We start from the raw sequence: 21,721 nt of genomic DNA on the forward strand, positions 1-21,721 counted from the left end.
TGAAAACTTCCCAGCACTCGAGTCTGAAATGCTTCCTGACTCTGGTGCAGTGATTTTATGTAACTCGGTTGCTCTCGCACACCCCCAGCTAAAGGACAAATGTAACCCATCCCCGCTGCGCTCGCCACCTTCCCGGGCGCGTTTCCTGGCTTTGTTTCCCTGTCTTGCCTAGTGCCCGCAGTGTCTGCGCGAGGCAGGGGGGGCTCGTGAGGAGGAAGGCAGTTTACAGTCTAGGTTTGAGGACTTTCGTTGGGAAAAGTAATTTTGATTATATATCTGGAAGAGGGATGCCGGGTAGCAGTGTTGTGCATTTCTCCAGTTCTTGCCATCTCGAAGCACTATGAAAATGTTTGATTTGAAATTTCACAACCCTCCTTTGAGTGTATGAGAGCTGGAAACAGACAGGAGATTGCCCAGTGCTCCGGTGTAACCATCAGCCATTCCTCCATGGTGCCTGCGAGAGGGGGGACGACCCGAGGAGCACCCCACCTGGGCTGCATTTTGGGGTCCCGGAGGGGCTGGGCGTGGAGGTGCCGGAGCAGCTACTGGTGACATGGGGTGCCGGTGGCCGCCAGCCGTGCCATACAGGGGTTGTATAAGTGCTCTTTGGTGTTTATGTAACCCGGGTCTCGGCATCCACAGTGTTGAGGCACGGCCAGAACAAGAGCTCTTGGGTATTTGGGGCCTGGTTCTGCTTGCATAATCCCAGGGCTAGAAGATATATTGTCTGTCACCAAAGTTGGCTGTTTGATGTTCCAGTTTGCCTCTCGGCGCTGCTTGGTTTTTGGGTGGTACCTTCCTTGCTCCTGCCCATCACTTCTGCTCCTGAAGGATTCTTTCAGGCCAGGAGAGGGGTTTTATTCTGCAGCGTAACCTCATCAGTAAGTGACGCGCTGAAAGACCTCCGAAGGAAAAAAGAAGGGCAGTGCTGCCTTACAATTTATCTTTTGAAGTTTTACATTGACTGGGGCTTCCTGCCCAAGAGGGAGGCTGCAGATGGATTTGGCTTTTGTGTGTTCCTGCTTGGGCTCCCTCCCTGCGCCCTGGCCCACAGAGCCTGTGCTGGTGCTGTGTTTTCTTCAGAGCTCATTTCAGGTCTCTCCCCTCCGTCCTCTGGCCCCGGGCTGGGGAGGGAGGCAGCCTGCCATCTCTCACCAGCAGCCTGCAGGCCTCAGAGAGGTGTCCTGAACCCGCAGCGACAGATCGCTGTACAGATACCTAGAGAAATGAAAAATGTGTTACTCAGACTTCAAGCAGCGCTATTTGTTATACCAATATGACAGTCTCTGTGTCTGGTTACGGTGACAAGTATGAACGGCAATCCTGAGGTGGTTAACTCCTAGATAAATCAGTAGCGGGAATGAAGATGTTAGAGCTGATGTACGTGCTGTTTGACAGGCAAGGGAGGCTTCCCCTGGGAGCAGGCAAGCTCTGGGTCTGGGCAGGCTCAGGCAGAAAGATGCCTGTGTGTCTCGCAGTGCCGTGGCTGTGACTCAGCAGGACACCAGCTATCGCAGCGCTTGGAGTCAAGCGGGGCCGGCATGCTGAGAGGGGCTGGGAGCTGCGGGTCCTGCTTGCCCAAGGCACACGGCATGGCTGCCCTCCCGGGAGCTCCCCACAGCCGTGGCCCTGCCAAGGAGAGGACATGCACGAGGGGCAGCCAGACAAGCACAAGAGTACCCCGTGCACGCCAGAAACCACCGATGTAGACAAAAGGCTGATCGTGGCTCAGTGTCGTCTCTTGTGTTGTCAGTGAGTGGGTGGCTGGAGAGGGCCGAGAGGCGCCCGGCACGCTGGGCCCCGGCGAGCGGGTGCTGTGGCGCCGGGGCGGGGGGGGGGTAGGTGTGCCGGTTTATATAATCCTTACATAATTAGGTCTTTGTTAAGCAGTTGTGGCTGGGAGGGGCGTCCTGCCTCCCAAGACTGAGCCCGATTATTTTTCCGAGGAGAACAAAGTCTTGTTGCTAATTAGCTGCCCTGATGGCGGCTGCGGGGAGTAGCTACAGCCTTGAGTCATCAAAGGGGCCGTGTCCCCCTCTGTCCCCCCTTTCTGGGGGCTGATGCGTGTCAAGCCCTGGGAGGGGGCTTTGTGGCTCTCCTGGGTGTTGCAGCGGGTGGGACCTGGAGGAAGGGGTCTGAGCAGCCCCCCTGCTTTCCCCTACACTGTCCTTGAGGGGTCTCACAAGGAATTTCCCGCCTCCAGCCTTGGGGTGCTCGAGGGTTTTCCTAATGCCGGCTCTGTGAGAGGGTGCTCTGTGCAGACGCCTCTCCTCCCTTCTTGCATGGCATCCGTGCAACAGCTGCACCAGTTGCATACAGAGAAAGAGTATTCTGAAAATATTTAATTTATTTTCTGCTTCAGCTGAACACAGGATGAGTTGGAGCACTCTGGCTGTTGTCGGCCTCAGAGGTAATTGCTGTGCTGTGGTTCTTCAGGTGCCGAGCACAGTTGAACTCTGGCATCACCTACGCACCTCTCCAGTGCCCAGTGCACTGGGAAACCCCACGTAACCCCAAAGAACATCTTCCAGCCTGTCAGTGCCTTCGCGGATGGGCTTGCTCTGCAGAGTCACTTCTCTAGCCTTTGGCACCGTTGTAGTTCAGTGTGTCAGTGGCTGCGAGTGTTGCAGCTGGAGCTGTGCAATTAAGTCTTTCTTGTGCCATCCCTCAGTGCTCCTCCCATTCTTGCTTTGACAGCTCAGTACCGGCTGTAGTAGGACTAGCTAGTACTAGCTGGTCTCTGACAAGCTGTTGCCCACAAACTGCATGGAAGTTCCCAGAGCGCCTGCAATAATATTTAACTGCTCCTTGCTCTTTGTGCAGGACAAAAGAGAGCTCCCAAAGCAAGAACTAACCCCTCGCTGCTCTGTATGCAACTACCTTCCTCACCATGCGTGCGCATCCCTGTCTCTAGGGTAAGAAATAATGCCCAGAGACTCAGCAAAATACTGCTATTCGGCATCCTGAGTTTCCGTAGTGAATTGATTTTAGAAATAAACAACTGTCTGGTTTTCAGTGGCATGCCTTCCCTGGAGGCGTTTGAGTTATCCTGGCAGAGAGAAGCTGGCCTCCCAGGAGGAGGGTGAACCACAAGTTAGCTGTGGTAGCCAGCTAGTAACTGAGGGGGCAAGGAAGTAATCATCTTACAGTGTTTTGTCTACAGAGGGGTCTCTTGCACCTTCTTGTGCAACAGCCTCAGGTCGGGGACCCCCAGGTCTTACCCTGAATGGCATTTTCTATACTCCTAGGAGTATCGGACTGTTGCCTGAGCTGTGGATGTTTACTTGTTGTGTGCACAGACACTTGCACTTACTGAGGTTTGCCTCGGAGCGTGCAGACTGGATGCAGCTATAACACTGTTTCTCACACACCTCAGCATCAGGAGAAGACTGTGTTAGTCACAGAAATCTCACGCTCCAAAAAATGTACCTGCTGCTTCATGACACTTCACAGCGACCCGAGCCCCCTTGCAGAGCAGGCTGTATGTGTCGAGAACAATTCACTGCTGAATCCAAGATGGTAGAGAATATTCTCCAGGCTCTATCCCGTGCTGTTTTATGGGAAATTTGGGAGTGTTCTGCAGGAGGAGGTGATGAGGTGAGTTTTATAAGCTTGGGTGCAATGAGAAGTGCCCCACTGTGGGACAAATCTTTTGCTATGTTATGCTGTGTGCGGTATTTAGGGGCAGCTCTGGCAGTCACACCACAGAGAGCGTCTGAAACAGAGTTATACAGAGCAGTCACGACTCCTTTCCTTACAGAGGCTTCCCAACTGTAATACGCAAGTGTCGGTCGAGAAGCCAAACACCTCCTTCTGCGTGTATGTACAGCTGGGGGCGGTGGTTGCTGCTGCTTAGTGAGCAGAGGAAACTGGCAACCCCTGGTCTGCGGCACGAACCAGGGCCGTGCTGTAATCAGGTCTACTGGCTTTTGATAGTGCAGGCATATTTTAAACCTCCACGAAGTGCGCGAGAAAGGATAGGTGTGCCCCTCTTGGCGCTCAGGGTACCTTGCGGGACAGAGTGCCTGGGTGTGTGCTGGTGTTCGTCACTGAAGACCAGTGGGAACCGCTCAGGGACCTCTCAGGCGGAGAGCTGTAACCCACCTGAAGGAGCAGCTGCTTGAAGAGCTGACTGTTTGCATCTGTGCAATCACCACCACCCTCCAGAGACCTTCTTTGTATATCTGGTGCCTATTCTGGTGAGCATAGTGCAAAATGTGCAACAGAGCTGGTGTGAACCCAGCAGTTAGTGTTCCAGCTGATTCTCAATCCCCACAGTGTGTAAGCATGGGAGGGGTTTACGTCCTCATCGGTGGCCATGACGGACACATGTGGACCTAGGCCTGCCCTTTCGCCCAACTGTGCTTGGGCGTATGCGGCTGATCTCCCTGTGCAAGGCTGTGCCAGGTTGTCACCCATGGGCTGGTGGCAGTGCTTTTCGCATTGAGGCAAGGTGGATAACTGCCCAGGTCTTCCTAGAGTGCGCTAACAGCCTAAGCATGATTGGGCAGTTGTCAACGTGCAAACAGGGCTGGCAAATTTTTGTGTTGTGTACTTGTATAGCCATGTCAGAGTAGCGTGTTGAGCTCCTGTACTACTTGTATAGCCATGCCAGAGTAGCGTGTTGAGCTCCTGTTACAAAACCATAATTGCATTTCTGCTGTAGATGTAGGCTTGGCAGAAATGGGGCAGGAATTATTCCATTGATTACCTGATGGGACCTGTTCAGCGAGGCTGTTCCCACACTCCCTCCAACCCAAAGACCGAACCTGTTCTTGTGCAAAATAGGGTTTTGTGTGTGTAGTTATTGTTTCTTAATGCGTTTCTGTCCCAGTGTGGGTCCCAGTTACACAGCATGGCGCTCGCCACACTGGAGTGCAGCCACATGGCTGCAGCGGGGAGGCTCTCTTTTCACATGCGGTAAGATTCAGGCTGTGTACACAATCAGAAGTTTTAATACAAAACAGCAACCAAACAATTCCTGCTAGTAGCTGCCAGCTCGTATCACAGGTGTGGTGCGAGCTGTCGCATGGTTAGATGGAAGTGACTTGTGATTTTATCATTGTGTGAGTTTAAGCTTGGTGAAAAGCAGCTTTATTCATTGCAGTGGCAAGGATGGGACCGGCCTTGGGAAGCCGCCTGTCCTCTGAATTCCACTGCAGCTGAATCAATGTGATGTTTGGTAATGTCGCTGGTGTAGAAGAGATCTCAGTATCTAGATGCATATGTGTCAGGAACGTGGGCTGAGGCACAGATTGTGTTCCTCACCTCAGAACTTGTATTGGCAGGACAAACACCAGCCTGAGCAGACATGGCTGTGGTGGATGAGGGCCTGTACTCAGTACAGGGCCAAATTTATCGTCAGATTTTAGGCTTCGGGCTCCTGCTCAGATGAGAATTATCTTTTTAAAAAAACCTGTCTGATCCAGCTGTGTGTGTTTCACCGGAGCTTGTATTACGCGTGATTGAGAGGAAAGAAAAGTAAAATGCAGAGGTAGAATGAGTATACACAGCGATTGTACAACAAATACGAAAACATGCTGAGGAGACACATAATGGCCTCACCTTTGGGCAGCTGAGCCTTTGGATTTTGTTAGCATCACCCTCGTCCTGAAGGCATCCTTTGCTGGCATGGTGCAGGTGGCAGAGTCGCTGCCAAAGGAGGTGACGTGGGCAGTTGCTGGGATGTGGGGAGAGAAGTGCTTCCTCTTCCAAACAAGCATGACTTTGTGCTCTCTAATGCCTTGTCAAGGTCCCCTGGGCCCAGGGTGAGATGGCTGCAGTGTAACCATGGCAGTGTTTGTCTCCGGGATAGTCACTGGTTTAATGACTCATCCCGGAGAATGTGATCACGTGTGCAGCCTCCCTGCGTCCCTTTGCCGTATTTCATCCAGTCTTTTGATCTAGTTGTATAACCAGGAGTTGAGAGGGGTAGGGGGAAGGAAACAGTGCGGGGGAATTGCAGGTAATGCGACCAAAATGTGTCTGTAGCTCAAATAGCAGAGCTGGTGTCTGGGAAGCCTGGGAAACTGGGTTTATTCCCAGCACAGTTCTCTGTCTGCAAGTGAATGTGATGCGTCATGTCTGAGCTTGTAAGTTTGAGGAGGCATGGTGGGAGGACAGGGCTCCAAGACCTTGGCTGCGGTGGGAGAACTACTGTGACTGTAGGAGCAAACCCCTTTGCAATTATGGTTTTGCTTTCCTGCGTTCATCGGGAGCTCTGTTTCCTCACATAAGTCGTGGATACCTGTTTTTCTAGTACGTATAGGACTTGCTGGGACTGATGGTCACAGAAATGTTTGAGCTGCTCTGCTGATATTGGTCCATGGCGGGGTGAGCCCTGGAGTCCCAAATGGATTCTGACATAGACTTTAAGCAAATGCTGGGGCAGGTCTGGTGGGATGTCTGGAGAGGAAGCTTGCAGAGTTGGCGCTTTTGACCAAGGTTTGAATCTAGTTCTTGTCATCTCAAATTTAAGAGGTGATATTGGTGGTAAGGTTAATTTAATAGGCATATTAACATGGCAGCTGTAGAGGTGCCTGTACATGCAACGTGCTATACTGAAGCATCCTTCGTTTAAGCTCCCAGCTTTTTGAGAAGGGGTGCTCTTTTTCTCCAATCCCACGGAGTTACAATGTGATGCTTGTTGGTTCTGTATTGCTTCATCTGCCACATTCCTCAGCGCTGATGTCGTCTTTCCTTCAAAGTTCTGTCTAAGTGTCATTTCAGTTCAGTCATTAGCTCAAATACACAGTATAGGCAAGAAAGCTGATTATGGGATGAGGTTCAGGGTATCTCTTTGCCTGACACAAGAGGACAAGATGCTTCAAAGAAGCTATTACAAGGCTTGTCAGAAATAGTTTACTTCAAGGGAAGCTTTTGAACAGAAACATTTCCTTTCTGTGCTCTACGAGCATTAGCATGGTCACTGGCAGCCTGTTGGAGAGCAAAATGTCACATAGAACAAGGTGTCATTTCACATGTCGTTAAAACTGAACTCAGCCATTAACACAAGTCTGAAAATAGGAGCATGTAGAGAAAAGGGTGTGCATGTGGTTTACAATGTGGAAAGAGTGTTGCCACTTAACTTTTTGTTTTTAAAAAAGCTTGCCAGAAGTTACCATTTAAGTCATGAGAGTGGAGCCTGTGATAAAACCACTAAGCTGCCTGCTAAGCCATGACCCCGTGTTTGAACCAGATAACCTCTTGCATGGTATGTTCTGTTAACTTGGAAGATGGTTGCACAGGTATCATATAAATGGAAATTTCTGCCCCCCTTGAATGTTGTGAAACAAAGGTAAACAGATTTGAGTTCCTTGTTTTAATTGGAGCTCGTTGGGCCCCTGTAGGAAAACAGGCCCTTAGGGACAGCAAGTGCTCTGAGTGGACTGAAATAATTTTGCCTTCTTTTCTTGTCAAGACACTTTTGGGCTTTGTCGAATGGTGTTCGTCTTAGCTCTCACTGTGAATAGACCCTTTACCATAAAACTTTTTAACGCTCTTTGAGTGGCACTGTCGGAAAGGGCCCCAGTTTTGACCCTCAGAGAAACACACTTGCAAACGAGTGAGAATAGGGATTGTTGGTTCCCTTTCAGCTCAAATCTTGATGGAAGGCCAGCTGCCAGCCTGGCACCGTTGTTCTCATGTCATTTCCTCCTTGTCTTTTCAGACCAACCCCAGGAAGCCGTGTTCAGCGGTGACCATGTTGAACATGCGGAGGATGGAGAATGGCAGCGCTCTACTTCAACTACCTCATCTCAGAGTGAGCGGGCAGAGCGACTCTTGCAGAACCAGCACAAGAGCCTGGCCTCTGAGGACACCAAAAAGAAGAGGGCTCAGAAACCGTCTCACATGCGGAGGAACATAAGGTAAGGAGCAGCAGGACAGAAAGAGTTAGGGTCCTATATAGCCTTTTGGGTAAAAATGGAGTATCTGGACTTTCCCTCTGAGCTACATTTTGCCACTGCTGGCAAACCAGATGGCTTTTCTTTTCCAAAACCTTCGGATTTCACCAGTGGGAGTAGTATGATCTCAGACTGGAGTGCTGCATGTGGGTGCAGACTTGTTTGGTATTTCAGAAGAGTGAATATTTGGTTTTGGAATATATTGCAAAAATTGTGTAGTTGCTGCTGGCTTTTAAGACACGTAACTGAAAAACAGCACCACCATTAAGTAAATATCCAGTTTCAGATATCTGCTGATGAGGATCCTATTGCAAACAGCCTAAAATATAGTCTTTCCTTCTATTATCCTGGGTATTTGTTGGCAGGAATGCTGATGCTGTGACTGGTGACTGAAATGACGGAAATCAATTTCACCTGAATTTTATAAAGCAGTAATTGTTTGGTTGTGTAAGTCACCACATACATTCTGGGACGGGTTGTCAGGTGGTAATTCACTAGGAAATTTTGTTCAAGGGGATCTAAAACGCTCGGAGGAGTCATGATGGAGCAGGAAGTCCTGTGGCAGCAAGTGGCTCTTTTGCCCTGTACGTAGCGTGCTGGTGGTCTTGGGTTCATATTTAAGCTTGTGCAGATTGATTTTTCTTAAAGCCGAAGAAATGAGCATTGAGTGGGCCTTAGAAACTGAGACTTCGTTAGAATGGAGGCGGTATCCCTGCAGTGTGGGGTTGGGTGGATTTAAAGGCTAGTTTGAGGGAGCTGGATTTTACCACTGCTTGTATTGCACCTCTGCCCTGGCAAAAGAGCCTTCCTTTCCAGGGCTGCACATGTGAACCTGAAGTGGGAGAAAAGCAACTTTTGGATGTAATGAAAATTACCTGTAAAAGTAAGGTGCTCTGAGAGCATCCTTTGAGACAATTGTTAAAGCCATCAGAGGTCCTAGTTACTGAAAATACTGTATCGGAGGAGAATCAGGGTGATGACTTTTTGTGGGTCAATTGATGCCTTTTCTTCCCATATATCTTCTTTGCTTGACTTTGTGCATTTTCTGTTTATAAACTGTGTAGCAATAAATAACAGCCACATAGCAATATATAACACCCTTTTAGACAGAAGAACTAGTCTGTGATAACCTAAGTATATACTTACCCACTCACGTTTTTCCTCCTTTCATTATTTTGCTTCTGTCAAACTTTTGTCTTTTCCTTGAGTAACGGTAGTGTTACCTGTAGATGGGGAGAACAGTCTTGAAAAAGCTATAGAATTTGTCTGTAGCTTTTGGTGATGATGTTCCTCATCTGTGCGGCTGACAGACTACCTGGAGCTTGTCAATCAGCTTTTGAGCCAGCTGCATGGCCATTCAGGTTTTTGGAAGAAATTGTTTGAGTGTAACCACATTATGTTTCTCTGTTTGCTCCTGTGTTCAGAAAGCTGTTGCGTGAGGACCAACTGGAAGCTGTGACAAAAGCAGCCCAGCAGGAAGAGTTGGAGAGAAGGAAACGGTTAGAGCAGCAGCGGAAGGATTATCCAGCCACTATCCCAACTGTACCCCTAGAGTTTCTTCCTGGTAAGCAGTGGGAGATGCCACACAAAGCAAGATTTTTGAGGATAGAAGCTGAATGAAGAAGGTAGTGCCATGCTTGTCTGTAATAGGACAAGGGATAATGGTTTTAAACTAAAAGAGGGTAGATTCAGACTTCGATATAAGTAAGAATTTTTTTATGCTGAAAGTGGTGAGACACTGGCCCAGGTTGCCCAGAGAGGTGGTTGATGCCCCATCCCTGGAAACATTCAAGGTCAGGCTGGATGGGGCTCTGAGCAACATCATCTAGTTGAAGATGTCCCTGCTCATTGCAGGGGCATTGGAGTAAATGGCCTTAAAGGTCCCTTCCAACCCAAACCATTCTATGATTCTATACTGCGCTTGAACTTTCAAGTGTAAACTCTTGAAAGGACAGTTCCAAACCCCTTGTTGGTTCAGTGTAGTCCCTTCCGCTTCTGAGCTAGTTCTGAATCAAGATGCTGTGCCTACATGGTGAAAGGTGCCAGGTAACTGTTGCTGAAGATCATAGAATCATAGAATCATTTAGGTTGGAAAAGACCCTTGGGATCATCGAGTCCAACCATCAACTCCACTCTACGAAGTTCTCCCTTACACCATATCCCTTAACACCACATATAAGACATCTAGTTAGACGTCAAAACATGTAACTAGATGTTTTGACAAGTTAATTGTGTGTAAGTGGGATGTTCGAATAGGTCTGTCTCTCTTTCCAACTGATATAGAAGCTTAAACAAACAGACTTGACAGAAATGTCATGTCCTTGGTCCAGATCATATTCGTACTGTGAATGGTCTGGTAACGCGTGGGTCTGGTATTAGGGATAGTGAAACAGTAGACTGGGTGTACATATGTTCGTGATGTAACCTTGTCCTTTCTTGCATGTTTCAGCAAGCAGTGAAATAGCAGGCAGTATAAATGGTTATGTCTTCCGGTGAATATGTCATCTTGCATTCTCTTCTAATCTGGATCATTTCAGTGATGTAGTTTATAGCACAGCCTCTCAGACTGGTGTAAATGGCAGAGAAGTGCAGTTGGAAGTTGTGTCGGGGGTAAGGAGTTCTTGAGTTGACTTTCCCTCTTGAGAAAAATGTATATTCTCCCTTAAGTGCAAGAGTTCAAAACATTTTACATGGGGGGGGAAGGAATAAGAGCTATTTAAAGCACATTAACTGTTGCAGAGTAGGTTGCAGCCCCAGAAGAACATCGTTGCTTGCTGAGTCACTGCAGCGGTGCTTATTTGGCCCTGTTGAGCTTGCCTCTCTCCCCACATGGCACTACATACAAACAAACGGTCTTGATCAGCAGAAGTTGCTTATGATATTGTGGGATATAATTATTACAGTGTCCCTGCTAACAAAGGGCAGTTATCATCCCTTCAGCAGTTGATACTTTCTCTGCTGGGTGAAAACCAGCTTTTATTTATCAGACCTCAATAAAACAGAATAAAAAAAAAAAAAAAAAGGGGGTGGGTCTTTAATATGTCGCATGGTCAGTGTGCCCCAGTCAGGGCATGCAATGGAGAGGGTGCCATCAGCAATGGGCTATTGTTTCGGCAATGGAGAAAGGAGGAGATTGTGACCCAGGAAGCTGAGTCATAGCAGTATTGTAGACAGTGAGAGTCTGTTATGGAAAATTCCAGGGCTAAGTTACTGGAGCAAAAGTGGAAGGAAATACTGTCTGGTTTCTGAACAATTTTGTCTCCTTCCCCATTATTATGAATTACTTATTGTTTGTAATTTATGTTTGTAGAGGACATCGTTTTCAGAACAGCAGAGGCTACTCAGCTCCCCCCTCAGGTCCTGGCTGAGGAAGTGATCTGCCTAGATAGTACCAGCAGTGGCAGTGAAGATGATGCTAAAGGAAAAAATAGTATTAAAGATGGTAAGTGACCAATCGCCTCAGCCTGGTCTTCTCACAATATGCTGTTTATTTAGCCACAAGCCTCCCGTTTTCATCTAGTCAGATGCTCCAGTAGTGAGTAACTTCAGGTTTTTGTAGGCCTATTGGTTTTTTAAAATATATGGCCACTTCTGACCTTTGAGTCCTAAACTGACATTTATACCCTGGCCTCTCAGGCACTCTTGTGAACTGGTGTTTATTTCTGCTTTGTAAATGCACTTAATTTTGCTCAGTGCTCTGCTGAAGAATGCTTACATGAGATGTAGCATCATCTGCTGTATATAAAAGGAGCATCGAAGTACTCACATGTGCAGCTGAAAGTGGAGTTTGTGTCCCTTGTCCCACACGGATCTAAACTGATTCCTTTATGCCACTCCAATAGAGTACTTCTGCCTGATTTCCTTGGCGGTCCTTAGAGACCGTGTCAACAAGTAAAATGCTTGTCTGAGTTTGGGAATTAAGAGAACATACGGAGGAGAAGGTAAAACTCTTACAGAAACTGTCTCTGTTCTTTTTGGGTCAGCCCAAATTAGTGTTCTCTGAAACATGGGGAAACCCGTGGAAACTCATGCTTTTATATGCGGATCTGACGGGCCTGATGTGTGCCTGTATTGTGCCTGCTTATTCAGAATAGGTTATTAGGCCAGTGTGGAATTGCAAAAGGTGGTAGCCTTATTTTCCCGTTACGATTTTTTTTTTTTTCCATGGATGATAAACCCCCAAGATGTCAAGTTAACCTTTGCCCTTATTCTTTCCTGTTTTGGTTACGTTACAGAAGTGATTGAGCTAAGTTCAGGAGAGGATGATGCCCTCCAAATTGTGGACAGCAGTGACTCTGGCAACGAAGGGGAAGAGGATGGCAGTGAAGAGAGCAGTGGCTCTCATGTGAATGATGCCTTAAATCAGTCAGATGCTCTGGGGCAAGTCATTGTCAACATCAATCATCCACCAAATGAGGAGGACATTTTCCTGGCTCCCCAGCTTGCACATGCAGTAAAACCTCATCAGGTAGGCTTTATTAGCCTTGAAAATACAGTGAATTCGGGCAAGCCTGCCTTGTAATCTCAGCAGAACTTCTTTGGTGAGCTCTGTGACCTGTCTGGTTGCGGTGATGGCTGTTGTGGACACTCAAATGACAAGGACAAATGAAAGGAAGGCCAGAGCTATATGTAACTTTTGCTATTGTTATCATCAGACCTTTGTATATTTAGATGAACATTTGAAAAATAAAAATACATTTATACACAAACTAACCAACCCCAATTGAGATTCTCTGGCTAAAAATTAATTTTGATTTATTGTTATATTCTCAGGAAGTTTTATGAGTATCTAAAGCTTTCTCAGCCTTCCCTAGCTTAGAGTACTGTAGTGAACTTAAAAATATCCCCTTTATATTTTCATGGTTTATGCAATCCTAATGTGCGTGCCACTCTGTAAGTACATACCCATCTTGGGTTGTTTTTTCTTCCACTATTCTAATACTTTTTCTACTTTTCTGTCTAGATTGGCGGGATCCGATTCCTGTATGACAACTTGGTCGAGTCCTTGGAGAGATTTAAAACCAGCAGTGGGTTTGGGTGTATTTTAGCACATAGCATGGGCCTGGGCAAGACCATACAGGTCATCTCTTTCTTGGATGTACTTTTTCGGCACACGGAGGCAAAGACTGTTCTTGCCATTGTACCTGTAAGTAGCTATGTGAAGGGCTGGCTGAGGGCTTCCTTGCGCTACTTCTTTCTTTGCGTAGAGAAGACTGAATAGTGTCCTGTTTCATGTCACGCTCCATCATAGCCTTGCTGCTCTTCTCTCTCTTTCGTTCCGTGTGTCTCTGAGTTTGCATGCTGTGGCCTGCTGCTTCTGTCCGGGCGCAGCTGAGTGTTGTTCCCCGTTCTCATTTTTGCTCTTAAATCCAGAGCGACTCAATCGGATTTTAATCCTTCCATGGCTAACTTTTTCAGGTGAATACGCTCCAAAACTGGCTAGCAGAATTCAACATGTGGCTCCCAGCACCTGAAAACCTTCCTGCTGATTATAACTCCAAAGAGGTCCAGCCCCGCACCTTCAAAGTCCATATCCTGAATGATGAACACAAGTAGGTGCCAGTAAAAGCCCTTTTGGGCTCTTGGGCTGCATCTTATGGAACTGTTATCAGAATTGCTGTTGCACACTGTTTAATTTGAGCTAATTCTGCGCCCTCGACTCCCAGATCTTTCCCACTCTGCATTTGTTGTGGATGCTGTCTTGAGGGGAGGATTTTGGTACCTGTGAGAGACTTGCTGTCTCTTTCATTCAGTATTTATATCTTATACTTCCTCCCCACGCTGCTGACATGCCTTTCTGTTCTTCTGTGTATGCTGAGATCAGGAACCCAGTTCCAGAGACAGAGTTACTTCTGCAGAGAGGAGCAGAAGTGCTATGGTTTGTTCCTGGTGGTACACTGCTAGTCCTGTCAGAGTCCTGGGATTCCATGTGTCTTTTGTATTTTAAATGTGGGTTGGTCTTTTTTTTTTTTTTGCTGAGATTGTTCACACACTTAGGGTTTCCTCTACCTGACACTGTGGCTTTTGTTCTCCGTAAGGAATTCTGTCAAGTTATACAAAGCCGCCTTGTCCAGGAGAAATCAGTGGTTGCGATTATAGCCTGGTCTGGAGTGTATACTTGCCTCGTGGATCTCTGCCTCTTTCTGGGTCATTTTTCTTGCATGGATCAGGATAGTGTGGGGATCCTAGGGAACTCTCAGTTCATTGGCTACGTTCATGCACTTCTCTGAGGTCTTCACCTTCTGGGTGGAATGTACTTTGAATCTGCTGATGCTACTCCAGTCATGTGCTTACTATTGGATGGGATCTGGTGTGCTCTGGGAGGATTGAGTGGGGACAGTGTCTTGATCTGAACCAATTCTGAGCGGGCTTGCAGGGAAGGAATAGTCGAGGGACACAACACTGGAAGAGACCACAACAAGAGATAAATGACTAGATGATTACAGCCATGTACATTAGCAGCTCGTTTTGAAAGACTGCCTCTGTCTCTTTAAAAAGGATGCTCTCCAGTTTGATATGTTTTTGTACACGACAAACCTCTACAGCTCAGTTCCTGTAAGGATTTCTCATTCTCAACTCTGCTACCTGTGGCACATAAAAGGCTTTTTTCTTCTCTGTACCAGATTGTCTCCCAAAGAAACTTCATTGTATTCCTCTGTCTGGTTTGATGCAAGAAAGTACTTCAATTAGTTGAACAGCTCTCTCTTCTCAGCAGACTCCAGTCCAGTTGTTCAGACTGACGCTGGAGATAAAGCTTACAGTTTAATTGGTTTGTTTGTTTTGCAGGACAACAGCTGCACGTGCAAAGGTGGTGAATGACTGGGTGATAGAAGGTGGTGTGCTGCTGATGGGATATGAGATGTACCGTCTCCTCTCACTGAAGAAGTCCTTTGCCACTGGCAGGAAGAAGAAAACAAAGAAACAAGCTGGCCCTGTCATTATTGACTTGGATGAGGAAGACCGGCAGCAAGAGCTTCTGAAAGGTGGGAGGCCAGTGCTTGAGAGAGAGAAAGTGTGATCCTGTTGTCCAGATGGCTATCAACTCTGGCAGCACAGGGAAACAACTTATAACTTGCTCTTAGCATCCCTGATGTGATCAAACTTTGCTGGGCAGGATTGTGTCTTTGGAGACAGAAGATTGTTGAGCTTTGGTCGAGTCTTTAATTTCTTGCAATAGCTGCAAGTGAGCATGGAAGTCAATACACCGAACCTGGGGCTTTGTCTGTGTGAGATTTGCCAGTCTGATCTGATGCAAGACACCGAACTTGATGCAGTGCAGGTCATTGAGCAGAAATCAAGGGACATTCATGTCTGGTCGTTACCACATTATGCTAAATTGGAGCTAGTGTCTAGTCACATTTTGTTTCCTGAATCAGCCTTGCTCTCTGCCACTCATGAATACTGCTTTATTTGTCTTTCAGAACGTACCTCAAACTAGGACACAGAACTACCCTCCTTTTTTTTTTTTTTTTTTGTGAAGTTGGTGACCGTATAAAACCGGAACTTTGTCTTATTCATCTCTAACTAACACTTAATGTTCCTTATCCTCAGGGATTGAGAAAGCTTTGTCTCGCCCTGGCCCAGATGTGGTTATTTGTGATGAGGGACACCGGATAAAGAACTGCCATGCCAGCACTTCGCAGGCCCTGAAGAACATCCGTTCCCGCCGGCGGGTGGTGCTGACCGGCTACCCGCTCCAGAACAACCTCATTGAGTATTGGTGCATGGTAGACTTTGTCCGGCCTGACTTTCTAGGCTCACGGCAGGAATTCAGCAACATGTTTGAGCGCCCTATCCTGAACGGGCAGTGCATTGACAGCACCCCTCAAGATGTCCGTCTCATGAGGTATCGCAGTCATGTCCTGCATAGCCTGCTGGAAGGCTTTGTGCAGCGGTGAGTCCACAAGGAGTTCTTAATGATGTGGTCCGTGCAAACAGCTCCTTCATCCTAAATTAGCCTGCTTGTTTGCTGCGTTTATGCAGTACAGTTAATCATGCTGCCTTACAGAATCATAGAATCATTTTGGTTGGAAAAGACCCTTAAAATCATCGAGTCCAACCATTTACCTGACACTACCAAGTCCACCACTAAACCACGTCCCTAAGCACCACATCTGCATGTCTTTTAAATACCTCCAGGGATTGTGACTCAACCACTTCCCTGGGCAGCCTGTTCCAATGCTTGACAACCCTTTCAGTGCAGAAATTTTTCCTAATATCCAATCTAAACCTCTCCTGGCACAACTTGAGGCCGTTTCCTCTTGTCCTCTCACCTGTTACTTGGGAGAAGAGACTGAGCCCCCTGGCTACACCCTCCTTTCACGGAGCTGTGGAGAGCGAGAAGGTCTCCCCTCGGCCTCCTTTTCTCCAGGCTGAACACCCCCAGCTCCCTCAGCCGCTCCTCACAGGACTTGTGCTCCAGACTCCAGACCCCTCACCAGCCTCATTGCCCTTCTCTGGACACGCTCCAGCCCCTCAGTGTCTGTCTTGTCATGAGGGGCCCAAAACTGGACACAGTATTCGAGGTGCGGCCTTATGAGTTGCTGAGCACAGGGGGACAATCACTTCCCTAGTCCTGCTGGCCACACTATTTCTCATACAAGCCAGGATGCTGTTGGCCTTCTTGGCTACCTGGGCTCCTGGGCACACTGCTGGTTCCTATTCAGCCAGCTGTGAACCAATGCCTCCAGATCCTTTTCTGCCGGGCAGCTCTCCAGCCACTCTGCCCCAAGACTGTAGCGCTGCGTGGGGTTGTTGTGTCACACGGGCAGGACCCAGCCTTGTTGAACGTCATACAGTAGGCCTCCCCGCATCAATCCAGCTTTTTAGGCTTGAGTTTTAAACAGGTACCTTATCTGCCTTTGTGTGAGGATCTTAAGCATACAGAGAAGACCACAGAGGAGATTCTTAGGTTAGCAGATGCATATTTCTCTCAGAATCTCTGTCTTGTTCAATCTGTCAGCTGCAAAGTGGTCCTTATGGGTCCGTTTTGTCTTGGGGGTAGAGTTAAAGTGGGTTTGCTTTGGTACTACAGACTCTGATAATGGAGAACAACACGTCTAACTGCACCAGAGTGACCTCAGGTTTATTTTCATGTCTTAATAGTTAATTTGGATGTGTGCTTTCTGACATCTTCTACCCAAGGTAGAACCCTCAGTTATGGAAAGTGACAGTGTCTGCACCACTCTGGAAACAAATCAGCTTTGTTTATCAGATGAAGGTTCTAAGATGCTGGACCAGTGATTTGAATGGAGTGTCTTAGTCATTGGCAAAGCTAAAAAGAGACCTTAGGTCTTATTTCTGTTTTTCAACTGCCGTGGAAAACAGGACTTTCATCACCCTCTTAACACTGTGACCTGTGCTAGAAGATCGTAACATTCAGATCTCTGTAATTGTGCTTACAGTCTGTGACTGGCTGCAGGGAGAGTATCTCGGAAGTGTCATGCATTAGAGAAGCACGCAACTAGAGGGCTTTCTCCCTGCAGCCAGATGGGCAAGAAGTCAAAATCTTACCCCACAGGCAACCACAGAGAGATCAGAATGGAAATTCCCTTCCCTCTGTTTATGTCTCTCTCTTTATTTCCCCCACAGGCGAGGCCACAATGTGCTGAAGGTTCAACTCCCATCTAAGGAAGAACACGTCATTTTGGTACGTCTTTCAAAGATCCAGCGGGCCCTTTATACGGAGTTCATGAACCGGTTCCGAGATGCAGGCAACAGTGGCTGGCTGGGATTGAACCCACTCAAAGCTTTCTGTGTCTGTTGCAAGGTAGGTTTTGGCAGGAGCTGCAAATAAATATTCTAGTGTGTAAGGGAAAGGGCAGGAATATGAGTGAAAACAGGAGATAAAAGTGTGGTTGGCCAGGCGCATCTTCCTTCCCCAGAGTGCCCTGCAATGGCCCAGCAGAATTGCTGTGCCCACTTCCAGAACTGGGGTGCAGGAAAGTTAAATGTCTTGTTCAAATTTGTAGAGGAAACCTGCAGCCATCAGCTGAACGGGTGCTGGGCTGATACCCTAACCATTTACCTGCTGCAATGCAAACAAGCGGCTCCTCTGTCTTGGTTCCTTGTGGGGTGCATAGTGGCCTTCTGTTTAGTTCTCAAGGAAAGAATTTGGCAATTTTAAAATCAGGAGAGCCTTGGTTTAAAGGGTTCGTACCTTGTGTCACGGCAGGGTCTTGTCTTCTGTTTTCTCTACCTTAATGCAGTCAGACTGGGTTTCTCTGCAGTGCCTTACATGTGGGGATGGTGATGAGGCGATCAAAGCATTAGTTCTTTCCTTTGAATATCTGTGGGGGCTTTCAATCCACAGTCATTGGCAGGGAGCAGGCCAGTGCAGGCCTGACCACTTTCATTTCTTACTCCTTCAGATCTGGAACCATCCAGATGTGTTGTATGAAGCCCTGCAAAAGGAGAATCTGGCAAATGAGCAGGATTTGGATGTGGATGACCTTGGCACAGCAAGCACTAATTCCCGCTGCCAGCCTCAGGGAATTAAAGTCAAAACAGAGAGTAATGCTATGGCATCACCAGTCGGAGAAGCTACCAATAGCAAGTTCCTCCAGAGTGTTGGCTTCAACCCCTTTCAGGAGAGAGCAAATCAGGTTGTTACGTATGAGTGGGTGAGTACCGCTGCTGGAAAACTCTTCATTTGGAGAGTTATGATAAACACAGACTAGATATTTACTCTGAAAGATTGTACCTCTTTTTGTTAGGTCAGTTTTCTGAACTATGGCATAGAAAAGACTCTTCTGTTCGAGAGTTGGGTATTTCTCATCCTTTTTCTCTGCCACAGAGCATCTTGATAAGCATGTCTGCCTGGCACTGGGTAGGCATTTTGGGACTCTCGTGAGGCTGGAGTGCAGGCAACTCTCTTTTATACCATTATTTTCATCTGATGAAAAAGTCTGTGGACTTCCTTATTCTAAAAAAGGTGTTGGCATGAAGTTTAATCTAGATAAGATGGTGGTAAATCTAGTGGGCTGGAGGAGAGTTCTTGAGATGACGTAGAGTCGTGAGAGGTTAAGAGGATGCTCATGCACCCATACTCCAGACGTTTGTCATTTGGAGCTTCTGGAATAGGAGGTAGCAGCAGTAGTTGGGAATAACATTGTCACCTGGACCTGGTTGGATGTATATAACCTGTCTGCAATGACTATAATAGTCTCCCATTTCTCTGTAGGCCAAAGACATCTTGTGTGATTATCAGACTGGAGTCTTGGAGAACTCACCCAAGATGGTGTTACTGTTCCACCTAATTGAGGAAAGCGTGAAGCTTGGAGACAAGATCTTGGTCTTCAGGTAAGCAAAGTATCAACAGTTGATCCTATAGTCACTAAATGCTGGAGTAGTTGAACCCCTCCTGGTACTAGGAGGTTGTTACACGGGGTGAGTGGTGTGGCAGTTCCCCTTTGTTGTATTAGATCCTGGTTTTCCTTCATGAGTTTTATACTTCTGCCACTATTGCATTTACTAGTGAGAGGTGTGCTGCCACAAACAGGGTTTGACAACTGTCAGTGTTGTCATGGTTGGGGAGGAGTTCTGATACTCCACTTTTGCTGCGATGGGGGCTTTCTCCTGAATAGAGATCTCGGTTTTGCAGCCAGAGCTTGTCCACGTTATCTGTCATTGAAGAGTTTTTGGCAAAGAGACCAATGCCGAGTCCTCCAGGCTCAGATGGAGGAGTTCACAACTGGGTCCGAAACATCAACTATTACAGTGAGTGCAACCAGTCCTCTTCTCTTTTGGTGTGACACACTTTGATCCTCTGTGACAGACTAATTCCTGAAACTCACCCACCATCTTCTTGTAGTTGTCCCTGGGTGTGAAAATGCTCTTCAGAAGCGTTCTTTTGATGATGTCTCATTCGGATTGTTCTTACTTCACTTGCTTGGGAAGACAGTGTCAATTTGATAGCAACTAACTAATAATTTCTAAATCCTTTTTTTGACATCTTACTTGGAAGATGTTAGACGTCTTTAAAGTCTCACTTAGACAGTAGTGCTTTTTTAAGTTGTAAAAGATACTTTTTGCTTCCTGTTTGGCTATTTTCTAGATCTTACTTCCCAAACCAGAATCACTGTGGAATGCTCTCACTAGCTTGGGGCTGTGAATTCCTCCTCCTCTCTTCCCCAGCTTTAAATCTTGTTCTGGCATGGGTTGTTGCTTTGTGTGGCTACTTCATAGGCCAGGACTGACAGGAGTGGTGGATATGGTGTTCCTGATTTTTATAGAGCTGCCAGAAGCAAGCTGTTGCCCAGGAGCAGAGACATGGTACCTCCCTGCTCTCCTTTAAACCTGTACTCTCTGTGCTCAGATCCAGTCTGTGGGGTTTTGCCAAAGGCTTTCACAATTTTGCTTTCTCTTGGTACCTCAAGCTTCCAGCATACACGAGGCCTTTGTGCCTGCTGCTCCTGCTTGCTGTCTGTCTTGCCTGATATGGAGCCTTATGGGCTAGGTGTGTTGTAGCACTCTCAGACTTGGCCTTGCCAAGCTTGAGTAATGTTTCGCTTGGTCTTTCAGTTGTACAAATCCCAACCTGGCTGGCTGCACTGCACCTGCCTGGCTGAGCAAATCAGAGGTACAGAGTGATGTGGTTGAGGTCCTGGAGTGCATGACTTGAGGAAGACATGGAATTGGTTGGGAACCAGTGCCAAAACTCAGTGTTTGGGAAGTGGTTTTGTTCTGATGGGATTTTCCCCCAAACATACAGAGCTTTTAGATGTGTCCTTAATTTCCTTCTCAGGACTGGATGGCAGCACCTCTGCCTCGGAAAGGGAACGACTGATTAACCAGTTCAATGACCCCAGCAACGCCTCTGTTTGGCTGTTCCTCTTGTCCACACGGTAAGTTGGCTGGAGCAGAAGGGCACAGTGGAGGTCTCATGCTGATGCTCTGTATTCATATGGGTTTTCAGTTCTTAAATACCTTCATAGTGGGCTCTCAGGTCTCTATGAGATGATAGTGCCATCTGCTTCTGAATTCCCCAAGGGTGTAGGATTTTAGCCTTAGTCCTCTGCAACAATTTAGCAACAGTCTTGGAAACCAAACATGGGTTTGAAGTTGCCTGTATGACTGGAGGGAACCTCCCATAGACACCACATGGACTCTTGGCTGTGATGGCTGTCCCTGCCTAGAAACTGTGAAAACTGACTAAGGTGTCAATTTGAAATTTGACTTTAATTTTCAGTGCTGGGTGTTTGGGTGTCAACCTCATTGGAGCAAACAGAGTGGTGGTGTTTGATGCTTCTTGGAACCCGTGCCATGATGCCCAGGCCGTGTGCCGAGTCTATCGCTACGGGCAGAAGAAGCCGTGCCACATTTACAGACTGGTTTCCGATTACACCCTTGAGAAGAAGATCTATGACCGTCAGATCTCCAAGCAGGGCATGTCAGGTAAGCGTGGATATGGTGCTCTGCCCTTGGCTTTCGCTCCTGGATTTCGCTCCTTTTAGCTCCTTCAAGTCCTGTTTCCGTGGGTTTCATAATATTTATTTTTTTAAGGTTGAAAATCAAACAGCCAAAGAAATGACAGACGTGTTATCTTAGGCCTATGTTTGATGTTTATGAGTCGATGGTGACATGAGACCCTGTAAGAAATGCAAGGCAGAGCAGTAGGGGTTGTAGAGCTACCAGTCCAATATATAGCCATTTATCTTCCTCGCCACTCTCCTGGTTACTAGGGGAGACTAGGGGCTTGGGAGATGCTCATCCCATTTTCCCCTGTGCCTGGGCGTTACTTGTCTTAAACTGGGCATTACTTAGTTAAATAGCTCTGTACCTCCATTTTTCCAGCAGCAAGAGAGGGAAAATAGCCA

General features: G+C 47.2%; 1 protein-coding gene across 5 annotated transcripts in view; it reads left to right on the forward strand.

Moving 5' to 3' along the window:
• Nucleotides 1–21,721, forward strand: part of RAD54L2 (RAD54 like 2) — a 69,635-nt gene that overhangs the window by 40,727 nt on the left and 7,187 nt on the right. For all 5 annotated transcript variants that reach the window (XM_074602666.1, XM_074602662.1, XM_074602663.1 and 2 more), the window contains 14 exons: nucleotides 7,670–7,868; nucleotides 9,329–9,468; nucleotides 11,215–11,346; nucleotides 12,140–12,372; nucleotides 12,868–13,050; nucleotides 13,323–13,456; nucleotides 14,691–14,887; nucleotides 15,456–15,798; nucleotides 17,496–17,673; nucleotides 18,275–18,526; nucleotides 19,087–19,205; nucleotides 19,507–19,622; nucleotides 20,650–20,749; nucleotides 21,094–21,299. In XM_074602666.1, the coding sequence (XP_074458767.1) occupies nucleotides 7,670–7,868; nucleotides 9,329–9,468; nucleotides 11,215–11,346; nucleotides 12,140–12,372; nucleotides 12,868–13,050; nucleotides 13,323–13,456; nucleotides 14,691–14,887; nucleotides 15,456–15,798; nucleotides 17,496–17,673; nucleotides 18,275–18,526; nucleotides 19,087–19,205; nucleotides 19,507–19,622; nucleotides 20,650–20,749; nucleotides 21,094–21,299 (2,532 nt within the window). The remainder of the gene's footprint in view (nucleotides 1–7,669; nucleotides 7,869–9,328; nucleotides 9,469–11,214; nucleotides 11,347–12,139; nucleotides 12,373–12,867; nucleotides 13,051–13,322; nucleotides 13,457–14,690; nucleotides 14,888–15,455; nucleotides 15,799–17,495; nucleotides 17,674–18,274; nucleotides 18,527–19,086; nucleotides 19,206–19,506; nucleotides 19,623–20,649; nucleotides 20,750–21,093; nucleotides 21,300–21,721) is intronic.

This window comes from Larus michahellis, chromosome 10 (genome assembly GCF_964199755.1).
Source record: "Larus michahellis chromosome 10, bLarMic1.1, whole genome shotgun sequence".
NCBI lineage: Eukaryota > Metazoa > Chordata > Aves > Charadriiformes > Laridae > Larus > Larus michahellis.